Source organism: Brachyhypopomus gauderio, chromosome 1 (genome assembly GCF_052324685.1).
Source record: "Brachyhypopomus gauderio isolate BG-103 chromosome 1, BGAUD_0.2, whole genome shotgun sequence".
Classification (NCBI taxonomy): domain Eukaryota; kingdom Metazoa; phylum Chordata; class Actinopteri; order Gymnotiformes; family Hypopomidae; genus Brachyhypopomus; species Brachyhypopomus gauderio.
This window is the reverse complement of record NC_135211.1, coordinates 27,682,939-27,696,401: the sequence shown is the minus strand read 5'-3', so window position 1 is coordinate 27,696,401 and position 13,463 is coordinate 27,682,939. Positions and strand designations below refer to the sequence as shown.

Sequence of the window (13,463 nt, the reverse complement as noted above, 5' to 3'; positions counted from 1 at the left end):
TCCATTTTTGTCTCAAGCAGTAGTGTGCAAACATAGAAGAGATGCACTTTCCTTTGTACCATTTTTTATGAGAATACTTGGAAAAAACAATGGGTGATAGAGAAACTGAATGCATATTTGGGGTCAGCGTGCAAAAAACATAAGCAGCTGTTTCCACGAGGAAGCAAAATCATTGTTGACTATTGTTATTAAAGTGTGGTAAAATTCCATTTTCCTTTGGACATCAAATTCTTGGTATTTACTGCATATGCATTAACATTACTTGCACTTTTTTGCGGAGCATATCATGTCACATAACTTTTAATCTGTCATGTTTATTTTGGTTTTAACAACTTTTATTTTGACGTCTGACATACAAGAACCGGAAGTAATCCATTGAACTTCGTGCAAACGCGTGTTAGTATACTCGTGTGGGTGATTTTTTAAAAACCCCGATTGTGGTACTTATCTAGCCAAGCCTTCCATCGTTTATTCATAGTTCGGGTATTAGTGCCAGTCCAGTTTTATTCTACTTGTGTCCGTTTCTGTTACAAGGACCTGAGAGCACCATGGTTCGAGCAAGGAGGTGTGTAACGTCAACAAGTTTAAGTTATCTAAGTATCTAGGTTAGCTAGCTAAGCTAACTAACTTGGTATTGTTTATGCATTACTTTGTTTAGTCCGTTGGTGGCTGATCTGTCTCCCTGCCAAACTATTTCTAACATAATTTGAAATATAAACACATACTCACCTCAATTGTGTACGTAACGTGAGAAATAATGTTCATAATATAACTTCTAATACGAGGAGCACTTAATACAGTAATGTACTCGAGTTCGTATTTTTGTGAGGGCCTCATTAGTTGCGATGCAGTCTATTAATTGTGCGGACTTGTTGTGCCTAGGAGGGCTGTACACAAGCCAAAGTCGAAGACAGAAACGTACGACAGTGATGACCCTGCCTGCTATAAAGATGAAGAAATTCCGGATAAGGTAATTGGCAACAAACTCCTTGTCTCCAGGTTATGGATTAACTAAATTTATTTAGGCTTTTATTGTGGATTTTTAAATCTAAAGTAGTTAAGTAACTTTTATTTTTATTGCTGCCATCAGAAATCATCAAAATATGTGGAGGACAAAATAGATGAATTTCACAACAAAAAAATCTCGGTGAGTTGTTGCGGAGTTGGGGACCACAATGCTCATTTGACCAGTGGCATTGTCTGAATCTGAACCTCTATGGGTGTCCATCTATAATCAAAATTTTCTAGGATCTCTTGGCTCACGGAGTTCACAGAGACAGCGAAGACATCGATGAAGATGATGAGGTAATAAAAATCTCTTTAACCTCCAACAACCATCCATAAGATTTAATTAACCCCTCAAGTAATGAATTTTGTCATATTTGAGGATGTGTCTAATGACGGTGAGCCATGGTCACTGATATTTTGTGGGTCATTCAGGAAGAGGTAATGCCCCTAACCCTTCAAGACTCTGATGAAGAAGAGGATGGCAGCGATGAGCAGGAGACTGACATGGAGAGTGACCTTGAAGGAAATCGGCACGATGGTAATGGATGGAGATAATGTTTATTTGTTTATCTGTCTGAAATTGTAATTCTCTTCCCATATTGGAAATTATTGTTAGTAATTCTTTTATTATTGAAAGAATTGTGTATTCTCCATTTCTAAAATTCTTGTCTGTTTTTAATAGATCTTCCAAATGACATGGCCTGGGGGAGCAAGAAGAAAATGTTTTATGATTCGGATTACTTGACTCGAAGTATGCATACTATGATTGATATACATACTATACACACAAGATAAATCTAATGAGTTTAGTCATAGTGTTATGATTCTGATTGACTTGAAGTATACATACTATGATTAATATATACACACAATATAAATGTTTAATTTAGTCATAGTGTTATGATGTGGACCATGTTTGTGTCGCCTTTGTATTTGCATATAGAGGGTAAGTCTCTGGAGGAAGTTGAGGCAGAGGACAAGGAAGAAGAAGAGGAAGCCAAGAACATTCAGAGACGTTTGGCCGCCAGCCTCAGTGAGGAAGACTATGATCTAAACTTGCTCCAGGTACGTTTTCAAAGAAACTCAGCTGCTTTAACCAACAGACTGTGTGTGAACTGTGGATGTTGCGGTTCGTATTTAACCATGGTGTAGTATGTCAGTAATGCCAGTTTACCTGCGGCCCCTCAGGAGTTTGCAGTGGATGCTGACACAGAGATGCCAGAGAAAACCGAAGGTGATGAGCAGAGGATTGAGAAGGACCTGCAAACCATGTCCCAGAAACAGAAGCTCAGGCTGCTGAAGAAAGAGTCCCCGGAGCTGCTGGAACTCATTAAAGACTTCAAGGCTAAGGCATGTTGCACGGTTTGGTTACAATATTCACAGAGACGGTTCCAGCCACAGTTACAATATTCAGAGACGGTTCCAGCCACAGTTACAATATTCAGAGACGGTTCCAGCCACAGTTACAATATTCAGAGACGGTTCCAGCCACAGTTACAATATTCAGAGACGTTCCAGCCACAGTTACAATATTCAGAGACGGTTCCAGCCACAGTTACAATATTCAGAGACGGTTCCAGCCACAGTTACAATATTCAGAGACGGTTCCAGCCACAGTTACAATATTCAGAGACGGTTCCAGCCACAATTACAATATTCAGAGACGTTCCAGCCACAGTTACAATATTCAGAGACGTTCCAGCCACAGTTACAATATTCAGAGACGGTTCCAGCCACAGTTACAATATTCAGAGACGGTTCCAGCCACAGTTACAATATTCAGAGACGGTTCCAGCCACAGTTACAATATTCAGAGACGGTTCCAGCCACAGTTACAATATTCATAGAGAATTTCCGGCCACAGTTACAATATTCATAGAGAATTTCCGGCCACAGTTACAATATTCACAGAGAAGTTCCGCCCACAGTTACAATGTTCACAGAGACGGTCCCAGCCATGGTTACAATAGTCACACATGCATTCTTTGTCCTGTTTTCCTAAACTGTTGTCTTCTTTCCTCTTCTTTGTGGTGTTCAGCTGACCGAACTGAGAGATGAGATACAGCCGCTTGTACAGATGGTGAAAGATGGACAGATTCCACCAGGAAAGGTGAGGTCATCTTTTTAGCCAGTCAGTACTTTGTATGCATCAGACATAATTTATCCTTACTGGCCTTATGTTTTCCTTCTTTATTTCTGCTTTATGGTTTTATTGTGTAAAGAACCTCTTACCTCCCATAGGGGGCGCATTACCTCTCCATCAAGCATCAACTTTACCTTAAGTAAGTATCCCTTTGCAAATTTACATCAACTAATTCAAATCTATGCAGAGTTTATATTTCTCCCATTTTCTTTTAACCAGCTACTGCACAAACATAAGTTTTTACTTGGTTTTAAAAGCCAAACGCATTCCAGCACATAGTCATCCGGTGATTGAGAGACTGGTGACCTACAGAAATGCAAGTGCATTTTTTTTATTCATCTGTTATTTAGTAAAATCAAATATTCTAAATACAATTTGTGCTATTCTAAATGTAATTTCTGTGCCAGTTAGGGTGTGTATGAAGACATCTATAGATGTTTGTTTGTGTCCATAGTTAATAAATGAACTGGGAGCCGTTGATGCCAAGCTTGGTCCTCAAATACGCCAGCTGCTCTCCAGAGACGAGCGAGAGAGATTAGCCAGCAGCAAAGAGCTCCTAAACAGCACAGTAAGAACAGGATGCCTTCCCATTTAATGCCAGCATTCAGGCATTCATGACGCAACCCCTCGAATCCCGAGTGACACTAGTCTCAAAATCTCACCTGTGCCTGACCGTAGGAACCCGGGACGGGAGACGACTCGGAGGGAGCGAACGAGTCAGATGATGAGGAGGCAGCGCTGCTCTTCTACAAGGGCATCGAGGAGAGGCTGAAACGCAAGAGAAAAGCAAAGCAGGACGGGTGAGAGTGCCTCCTGCTGTTCAAGAGCAGTAGTTACAGCTGGTCTTGACTAGCTGCATAGCTCACTGTGACTGTGCTCACTCCTAGGTTGGTGATGGGCGTAGTGGAGGAAGAGTACAAAGAGGAAGATGGAGATGCAAAAAGAGGCATTACTTACCAGGTAGAGCGAAACGGTCTGCAGAAGGGATTAAAATGTTCATGGCCTCTTATACACATTGGAGATTTCAGATATTTCAGGGTTCACTGGTTTGTAGTGGTGGGTTTTTTGATGCATCATTTGGCACTGCATGTATTAAAGTTCTACCTGTTAATTTAATTTACTCTCATTTAATACTAAAAATAGCTTTGTGTGTTTAAGCTCTTAAGGGAAACTCCAGCAATTGGGCTGTCAAATTGTTTAACTTTCCCTTTCACCATTTGCTTCATGCTAGACATTTCCTTAAGCAACACTAGTAAGTTTGACTATTTACTTTGGCTATTACATTTTGAATAAACATTTATATTTTTCTTTGAAAAGATGGCCAAGAACAAAGGACTCACTCCAAAGAGGAAGAAGATTGACCGCAATCCTAGAGTCAAGCACAGAGAAAAGTACAGGCGGGCCAAGATCAACAGGAAGGGCCAGGTACGTGTCCTCAAATGCCTGTTCTCATGGTAGCTGTGGTTAAAATATTTGACTAGTAATCAGAAGGTTGCCAGTTCCCACCATTATTAAGTTGTCACTGAGCAAGGCCCTTAACCCTCAACTGCTGAAACGCTTCAGTCATAGTGGTAAATTGCTTTGGATAAAAGTGTCATCTAAAATCCAGAAATGTTTATTTCCTCACACAAAGAATGGTGTCAATCCTTCATGTCTCTTTCAGGTTTTGGAAGTTCGACGCGAGGAGACGAGATACAGTGGAGAGCTTTCTGGCATTCGTGCTGGAGTTAAGAGGAGCATCAAACTCAAATGATCAGTCTAGATACAGAAACCATTACATAGGGGAAGAAGTCAGGAATTTACTGTTCAAAGCTGTTAAGTTCAGATACCATGTACTTGAGAACAGATGTGGAATTTCATGTTTGGCACACTATAGAAAGTCCATATTTATAAAACACCAATAATCAAACCTTATCAAAGTTCTGTGACCTTTTGACCAACTGTGTGTGACAAAATCTGTTGACCAGTAAAATGTGATACATGTTTAAGCAGCAAGCAGCACTTTTGAGAGATTGTGCCACCTGGTCCTGATTGTGCAAATCAATCATTTGGTCTAACATGGTATAACTAACATGATTTAACAAAAGTATGTTCAATTTTACTCATTCACTTGTGCAGATCAATATATTCTGTTTTTTTAACCATGCAAGCAGAAATCTCCTGATTTTGCAAGCTTAGACCCCAAATTCAATAGCTAATTATATAAAATGTGGAGGAGACATGCTTAGGAATGGTTTTAGAGTAAGATGGAGAACCATTACATCGGTTACTTTGTCCAGCACTGCTGCCTTCCTGAGGTGCCTGGGATTATTTTAGTTCTATGGTAAATTAGGATAAAATGTTTTTAAACTGCCATTTTGCTCAGAACTCGTAACTCTTTGAAGTGAACTGCAAATCAGGGCTCACGAGACCCAGTCCGCCTCATCCTAGATGGCTCATGAACTGTGTGTGTGCAGCAGACAGGTTGCTGATTATCTTCTCTTCGATTTCCACACCCTTCTGAGCTTCCTCGTCCGTGAGCACCAGCTCATGCTGAGAGTCCTCCGTCACAACGGCCACGTAGCCGCGCCGTGTGTCCAGAACGTTGGCCACGACGGCCTGGTGTTTGTAGGTGGCCAGGGCTCCACGCGCTCGCTCCAGAAGGATGGACGGATCCGTTTCCAGCTTAAACGAAATGACAAAAGCTTTCGGGGCCCAGTCCTTCACCAGCGGGGACAGCATTTTGGGAACCATCTTCATACTTATCTGTGAAGCACAAAACAAGCTCATTGTAAGGTCAGAATCGGAGTGTGCTGGGGGGGGGGGTATAAAAGGGTAATAAAGGTGGGACTGCTGTTCTGTATCGTACCTGCAGAGGTCCGTTTGAGGACTGGATTTTGTGCTCTGGCATTTCGGACGCTGGGATGTAGAAATCGGACACTGCTGCTGCCAGGTAAAACATGGCTTGAGAACCTGAAGAACACGTGAACACGCCACATGTGAACACGCCGGTTCTCACCAGATGAACATGGACGCATGCTGCAAGTTGACGTGCTTACCTATTGGACTGAGAGCCTGTGCTGAAGCTTTGAGCAAGTGCAGGTATTCCGACAAGGTGCTGAACTCCACTGGCAGCAATAACCCTGCGGCTTGTACCGCCTGGTACCGTTGCAGCACCGCTGCGATGTTTGGCAGCCGGTTCTGATCCACCAGCACCTGCCCTGCATTCTCCCCGCCACGCTCAAAGCTCAGACAGTCCAGCAGATTGATGCCAGTGTAGTGGCGGGTGTATGGGTAGAGGGACCGGTGTCTGTGTAGGAAAATGACGGCATACCCACAGTCAAGGAAATATTCAGCCGAGGAAGCCCCTCGCCGGCCGCTGCTGAAGTTGTCCAGGAAGCGCACTGTTCTGGACTCGAGCGGGACCTTGGTTCCCCCTGAAGTGATCAGCACCACCCTGCGACCGGCAGCTCCATGCCGTTCTGCAAACCCCGCCATCAGTTTCTTGACCTCTTCCACGTGAGAGGGCATGGCAAATTCCACGCACAGGTTCCCATCCACTGAATGTGCCATAGTGTTCGTCTTAATGCACCTGGCAGCGGTATGGACAATACAATCATTCAATGTTTCATTCGCTGTAAGGTTAAAACAAGAATGTAATTCTACCACAGTAATAACATGGAACTAATTTATAGTGGTAGTAATTGGCATGCCATCAAAATACCAAGATTTGCAATAGTAGCAAGAAAGACTGCCAACGACTAGGTCAGAGCCTATATCAGAATAGACCGTGCTAATAGGACACTAGGTATTAGGTTTTCCATTCAAATAGGGTCTTGAAACTCTAGAGTTTGACCTGTAACATAAAACTACCGCTAACGCGAGCTAGCTATTACTGAACGGCGAAAATGACGTACCAATATAGCTAGCTAACATACGTTCACAGATATGTTTAAAATAACGTGCAATATGTATAATGCACATCTAGAAACCTTACTTTGTACAACGTTGGGTTATCAGAGCAGCACTGTCAAACTGACAAATGGTTTTATTAGCGCAGACAGTTACGATAAACTTTACTTCAAAAGATGACCCTGAATATAGTTTCTCTCGTTGACTACGCATGCGTGATTTCGACGGTTCTGGTTTGTTGATTGTGATAGGTTTCAAAATAAACGTTCACACGTTCAAAATAAAAGTTTAAAAGTTAAAAGGCTTGCGCGAACTAGGGAAAAATATGTTTTGTTTTTGCGAACTTCCATTAAACTCTGTAAACCTTTATTACTTTAGGGGCACTAAAATCATTTTAAATATGTAAAAAAGTAAAACATGTATAGATATTGCACATAATTGTTTTTCTACTAATGTGTTGTGAGCTCATATCTAAAACTGTTGATGTCTAGACAGAAAGCTTGTATAAACCTTTCTGCAGCATTTAGTTAAAGCTTATGGAAATTTCTGAAGGATTTATGATGCTAGTTTTGTAGCATTATATATATATGGTGGAAGCATCATGCTTTGGGAGTGTTTAAAGCGAGAGAATACGAGAATTAAGGAGAGAATGACCGGAGCCATGTATTGCAAGATTTTGGGGTTACAACCTTCTTCCTTCAGTTAGAGCATTGAAGATGGGTCGTGGCTGGGTGACAACATGACAATGACATGGACATGGTGACCTGTACCATGTGATACTGATTGTAATTCAGTGATATTCACTTCTCAACTGCTAAATATTGTGAACTATTTAGCACTTTTTTCACAACAAACACATTGTGAAAAATGTACACATCTGCCACCTCTTTCTACGGAAATGAATGGGCAGCTGAACTCACATCTCCCTGTACATATCCTTTGTGTGTGTACATATGTACGTATGTGTATATATACAGTTGTGCTCAAAAGTTTACATACCCTGGAATTTTTGCTTTCTTGGCCTTTTCTCAGAGAATATTAATGATAACACACAAACCTTTTTTCCACTCATGGTTAGTGGTTGGGTGAAGCCATTTATTGTCCAACCACTGTGTTTTCGGTTTTTAAATTATAATGACAACCAAACACATCCAAATGACCCTGATCAAAAGTTTACATACCCCAGTTCTTAATACCGTGTATTGCCCCCTCTAACATCAATGACAGCTTGAATTCTTTTGTGGTAGTTGTGGATGAGGCTCTTTATTTTCTCAGATGGCAACGCTGCCCATTCTTCTTGGCAAAAAGCCTCCAGTTCCTGTAAATTCCTGGGCTGTCTTGCATGAACTGCATGCTTGAGATCTCCCCAGAGTGACTCAATGATGTTGAGGTCAGGAGACTGAGATGGCCACTCCAGAACCTTCACTTTGTTCTGCTGTAGCCAATGACACGTCGACTTGGCCTTGTGTTTTGGATCGTCGTCATGTTGGAACGTCCAAGTGTGTCCCATGCGCAGCTTCCGGGCTGATGAATGCAAATTTGCTTCCAGTATTTGCTGATAACGTGCTGCATTCATCTTTCCTTGAACTTTGACCAAATTTTCTGTGCCTTTGTAGCTCACACATCCCCATAACATCAGCGATCCACCTCCATACTTTACAGTAGGAATGGTGTTCCTTTCATCATAAGCCTTGTTGACACCTCTCCAAATGTAACGTTTATGGTTGTGGCCAAAAAGTTCAATTTTGGTCTCATCAATCCAAATTACATTGTTCCAGAAGTTTTGGGGCTTGTCTCTGTGTTGTTTGGCGTATTGTAGACGAGACACTTTGTGGAATTTGCGCAGTAATGGCTTTCTTCTGGCCACACCGTAAGTAAGGTGCCTCCTTACTGTGCCTCCTTACTGTGCATCTTGAAACAGCCACACCGCTAGTTTTCAGAGAGTCCTGGATTTCAGCGGATGTTATTTGTGGGTTTTTCTTTGCATCCCGAACAATTTTCCTGGCAGTTGTGGCTGAAATTTTTGTTGGTCTACCTGACCGTGGTTTGGTTTTTACAGAGCCCCTGATTTTCCATTTGTTTATCACAGTTTGAACACTGCTGACTGGCATTATCAATTCCTTGGATATCTTTTTGTATCCCTTTCCTATTTTATACAGTTCAACTACCTTTTCCCGTAAATCCATTGACAATTCTTTTGCTTTCCCCATGACTCACAATCCAGAAACGTCAGTGGCTGGATGAAAGATGCAAGAGTCTGTCTGGATCCCAGAAACTCACTCAGCTTTTATGCACACACACTGATTACAAGCAAACAGGTCACAGGTGAGGATATTACCTTTAGTAGCCATTCAAACCCATTTGTGTCACCTTCTGTGCATGTTATCAGGCCAAAATCACCAGGGTATGTAAACTTTTGATCAGGGTCATTTGGATGTGTTTGGTTGTCATTATAATTAAAAAAGAGAAAACACAGTGGTTGGACAATAAATGGCTTCACCTAACTACTAACCATGAGTGGAAAAAAGGTTTGTCTGTTATCATTAATATTCTCTGAGAAAAGGCCAAGAAAGCAAAAATTCTGCCGGGGTATGTAAACTTTTGAGCACAACTGTGTAATATATATATATATATATATATATATATATATATATATATATATATATATATATATATATATATATATATATATATACACACATGTACGTATGTATACATACGTACATACATACACACACACAAAGGATATGTACAGGGAGATGTGAGTTCAGCTGCCCATTCATTTTCGTAGAAAGAGGTGGCAGATGTGTACATTTTTCACAATGTGTTTGTTGTGGAAAAAAGTGCTAAATAGTTCACAATATTTAGCAGTTGAGAAGTGAATATCACTGGATTACAATCAGTATCACATGGTACAGGTCACCATGTCCATGTCATTGTCATGTTGTCACCCAGCCACGACCCATCTTCAATGCTCTAACTGAAGGAAGAAGGTTGTAACCCCAAAATCTTGCAATACATGGCTCCGGTCATTCTCTCCTTAATTCTCGTATTCTCTCGCTTTAAACACTCCCAAAGCATGATGCTTCCACCCCCATGCTTCACAGTAGGGATGGTGTTGTTGGGATGGTACTCATCATTCTTTGACCCCCAAACACAGCGAGTGGAATAAAGACCAAAAAGTTCTATTTTGGTCTCATCTGACCACAGAACTTTCTCCCATGAATCCTCTGGATCATCCAAATGGTCATGGACAAACTTTAGACGGGTCTGGACATGTGCTGATTTAAGTAGTGGAACCTTCCGTGCCATGTATGACTTTAAACTATGACGTCTTAGTGTATTATCCACAGTAACCTTGGAAACAGTGATGCCAGCTCTCTTCAGGTCATTGACCAGCTCCTCCTGTGTAGTTCTGGGCTGATTCCTCACCTTTCTTTGGATCACTGCTATGACACAAGGTGAGATCTTGTATGGAGCTCCAGTCCAAGGGAGATTGACAGTCATGTTTAGCTTCTTCCATTTTCTAATAGTTGCTCCAACAGTTGATATTTTTTTCCCCAAGCTGATTGGCAATTGCCCCGTAGCCCTCTGATGTTTTTTGCCTCTGATGTCTTTGAACAGCTCTTTTGTCTTAGCCAGCGAAATGCCATACTTCCCTCCTTCTCAGTACCCCAAAGCAGTACGAAATAACAGGCAGTATGTCCGAGGTTATGAAAAGTGCCCAGTTGCCTACTGAAAGAATGCACAGCTTTAATGGTTGAGTAGAATGTACTGCATTGAAATCTAGTGCCTACCGCTTAAGTACGGCATTTCGGATTCAGTATACGTGCCTAAATGCATTGAGTTGCTGCCATGTGATTGATTATATATATATATATGGTCATTTGGATGTTTTGGTTGTCATTATAATTTAAAAAGAGAAAACACAGTGGTTGGACAATAAATGGCTTCACCCAACCACTAACCATGAGTGGAAAAAAGGTTTGTGTGTTATCATTAATATTCTCTGAGAAAAGGCCAAGAAAGCAAAAATTCTGCCTGGGTATGTAAACTTTTGAGCACAACTGTATATATAGATAGATAGATGGATAGATATATAGATAGATGTAAAAATTGTAGTGAAAGTTCCCAGTACACAAAGTTTCCAGAGAAAAAGGATGTCGGACAGAGGTCCTTCATCAGCAGTAAGGTGCTTATATACTACACTACTTACATTGCAGCTACTGAGACGGGCTTCACGAGGTCAGATAAACTTGTTTTAAGTGACACGCCCCCCAGTGCGGCCAGCATGAGGCGAAACGAGGCAGTTGTTTGCTCTCCCAGTCATAGGGGGCACTATCGTTCCAGAAAATATTAAGTAACAAATATGTCCAGTGTTTTTGAAAATGTACGCCACCGAGCTCACATTTCTTTGAACTATTCTTAAAGAATTATTTAAACAATTCTTAAAGAATTGTTACGTTAAGTTGCGCGTATATTTATACAAAGAAACATACTGAAATTGCTGAGTATATTAGTGAATGAATCGAAATCCGATAGCGTTGCTATTAATATGACAAACACACGTCTGGTATCAGCAAATATTTCAATTCAAGGCGGTGCACAGCAAATGTTCGATCAACTAAACCGATATTGTAAATAAATCAACAATATTACTATAACTGAATAATAAACGCCAACTAAAACTTATTCTGTCGTATGTACCATGCACGCAAAGCACAAAATGCACTTATAAATGATATTGTTATTCCACAGTATGTTCTGTAGTCCGTATTTCCAACTCTATGGAACTATTTACTTTGCCTGTCTACATTGTAAGGTTGCTTGGTACAGTGAGTCGTTCTGCGGCTGAAGCACAAAAGTAGATCCGGATTTTTCATAGCGGAGCAAACCCAAGTGCCCGGATGTAAGCTGTCCAGAGAAAGACGAACAGGAGAGACGGGAGAGGCGGAGAGGCAAAGGGGACACAACGGACAAACCGGCTGAGGGACAGCGGGTCTCTAACCCACGACAAACTCATATAGCAAGAAGAGGAAGAGAGGGAGCTTTTATCGAAAAGGAAGCAGAGGGGACAGTTAACTTTGACTAACCTGGACTGCCTCGCTCAACAGGGCATTCGTCACTGAAATCCCCGGGTAAGTGTGAGCTGTTGTGAGCTGTAGCTAACGTTAGCCAGCAGGCTACGTGGACTGAAGTTGTAGTCAGGCCCGTGAAATGGACGACTTTCACCGGGAGGCGTGCTAGACTGAAGTTGAGGGGTCGGCTGCTACCACGCAGGCCTGCTCTGCTAAGACGCATGCCGATGTCGGCCAGGGGGCAAACGGGGACACCGAGCGCACACGACAGTCCTGCAGAAGTTGGAGCGGTGCTCCGTCAGCCGGCGGCGGGGCGGTTGGCGCTTAAACGGCGCTCTGGACGTTCTGTGGCGCGCGCCAGCTAGCGCGTGGCTAACGTGGCTAACGCGGCTAACGCTAGCGGAGTCCTGGCGAGGCTCTCGGGCTCCACTGCGCTCGCCAGCCACGTCGTGCTGCTCCAACTTTCACGTCTAAACCAGACGACGTGACGCCCCCCAAACTTGAAACCATTAACCGTCAAGCGAGCTAGTACGTGTCGTTTTTATATTATTTTTGCGGGTAATTCGTAGCAAACGAACAACTTGGTCGACCAGTCAACTTGGAGCTGACGTTAGGTGTGAGGTTAAGGCCATGTTGGCGTTTAGTTCAGAAATAACCTTAGCTGTGTGCTGTCAGGAAGCAATTGCATGACTTTGCGGATAGCGTTACTAAGTCTATCTAGATATCTGCACCATCCGGACACAGCCAGCCAGCTAATAGCTTCGGCGATCAAAAAGAGCATTTTAAACCTTAAGTCTGAGCTATATTTTAAAAAGTCGAAACATTAAAACACGCAGCAGCTACCTGTATCAACGTACGTACTTGGTAGTTAAAAAGCAATAAGCAAGTTTGGAGATAGACTGGTAAATCATGGTCAGCACGGGTTTTGTTGTGAGGATTCTTGGCATTTGACGATCCTCGCCTTGTCGATGTTTCCAGCAGGCGAATGTAAGCGGATTTGGCGCTTAAAGAGCCCAAACTGCACTTGTGAGAGTTCGGACCCAAATGCATCTGTTGAATGCGCTGATGGGCCACTTTGGAACTGATGTATCTCAGACCAATGTCTGCGCCACTGGTGCGCATGGACACATTGATTTTAATCTCATTTTGAGCCCTTCTATGTTGTACTACGGTTCTCTGTTTTATGTTGCATTATTTACTGCGTTGATACTTTTTCCCGCCAGCTGCTGTGAAGTGCTCGCCGTCTGTCACGTTTTATCTTTCATGACAGCGATGGGATTTCCCCGTTCTTGCAAAATATATCGCCGATTTCACTTGTTACGAGATGTTAGACGTTACACTCA

General features: G+C 42.2%; 3 protein-coding genes across 7 annotated transcripts in view; 2 read left to right on the top strand and 1 right to left on the bottom strand.

Annotated features, from left to right (window-relative positions):
* The first annotated feature begins 361 nt into the window (after positions 1–361).
* On the top strand, positions 362–5,142 carry utp3 (UTP3 small subunit processome component). The gene is made up of 16 exons (XM_077007399.1): positions 362–565; positions 883–970; positions 1,091–1,147; positions 1,249–1,305; positions 1,441–1,546; positions 1,691–1,759; positions 1,952–2,073; positions 2,197–2,358; positions 3,047–3,118; positions 3,250–3,290; positions 3,371–3,467; positions 3,606–3,719; positions 3,830–3,951; positions 4,039–4,111; positions 4,469–4,576; positions 4,815–5,142. The coding sequence occupies exons 1-16, from the start codon at positions 549–551 to the stop codon at positions 4,902–4,904; spliced, it is 1,395 nt and encodes a 464-aa protein (XP_076863514.1). The 5' UTR covers positions 362–548; the 3' UTR covers positions 4,905–5,142.
* A 156-nt stretch (positions 5,143–5,298) lies between these two features.
* Positions 5,299–13,160, bottom strand: ppcs (phosphopantothenoylcysteine synthetase). Of its 3 annotated transcripts, none has more exons than XM_077007421.1 (4): positions 12,982–13,160; positions 6,190–6,722; positions 6,000–6,103; positions 5,299–5,896 (listed from the first exon to the last, which is right to left on the bottom strand). In XM_077007421.1, exons 1-4 carry the CDS (start codon positions 13,065–13,067, stop codon positions 5,573–5,575), a joined length of 1,047 nt encoding a protein of 348 aa, XP_076863536.1. In that variant the 5' UTR covers positions 13,068–13,160; the 3' UTR covers positions 5,299–5,572. The 3 variants fall into 3 exon arrangements, with proteins under 3 accessions (XP_076863536.1, XP_076863545.1, XP_076863526.1); XM_077007430.1 differs by lacking the exon at positions 12,982–13,160 and adding an exon at positions 12,136–12,773; XM_077007411.1 differs by lacking the exon at positions 12,982–13,160 and adding an exon at positions 7,128–7,284.
* The window catches only part of foxj3 (forkhead box J3), a 79,233-nt gene continuing 77,700 nt past the window's right edge, over positions 11,931–13,463 (top strand). Inside the window, exon 1 of one of the 3 annotated variants that reach the window (XM_077007385.1) lies at positions 11,931–12,180. The gene's annotated coding sequence lies outside the window, so the exon portion shown is untranslated. The remainder of the gene's footprint in view (positions 12,181–13,463) is intronic. The other 2 variants (XM_077007379.1, XM_077007370.1) reach the window with 2 other exon arrangements.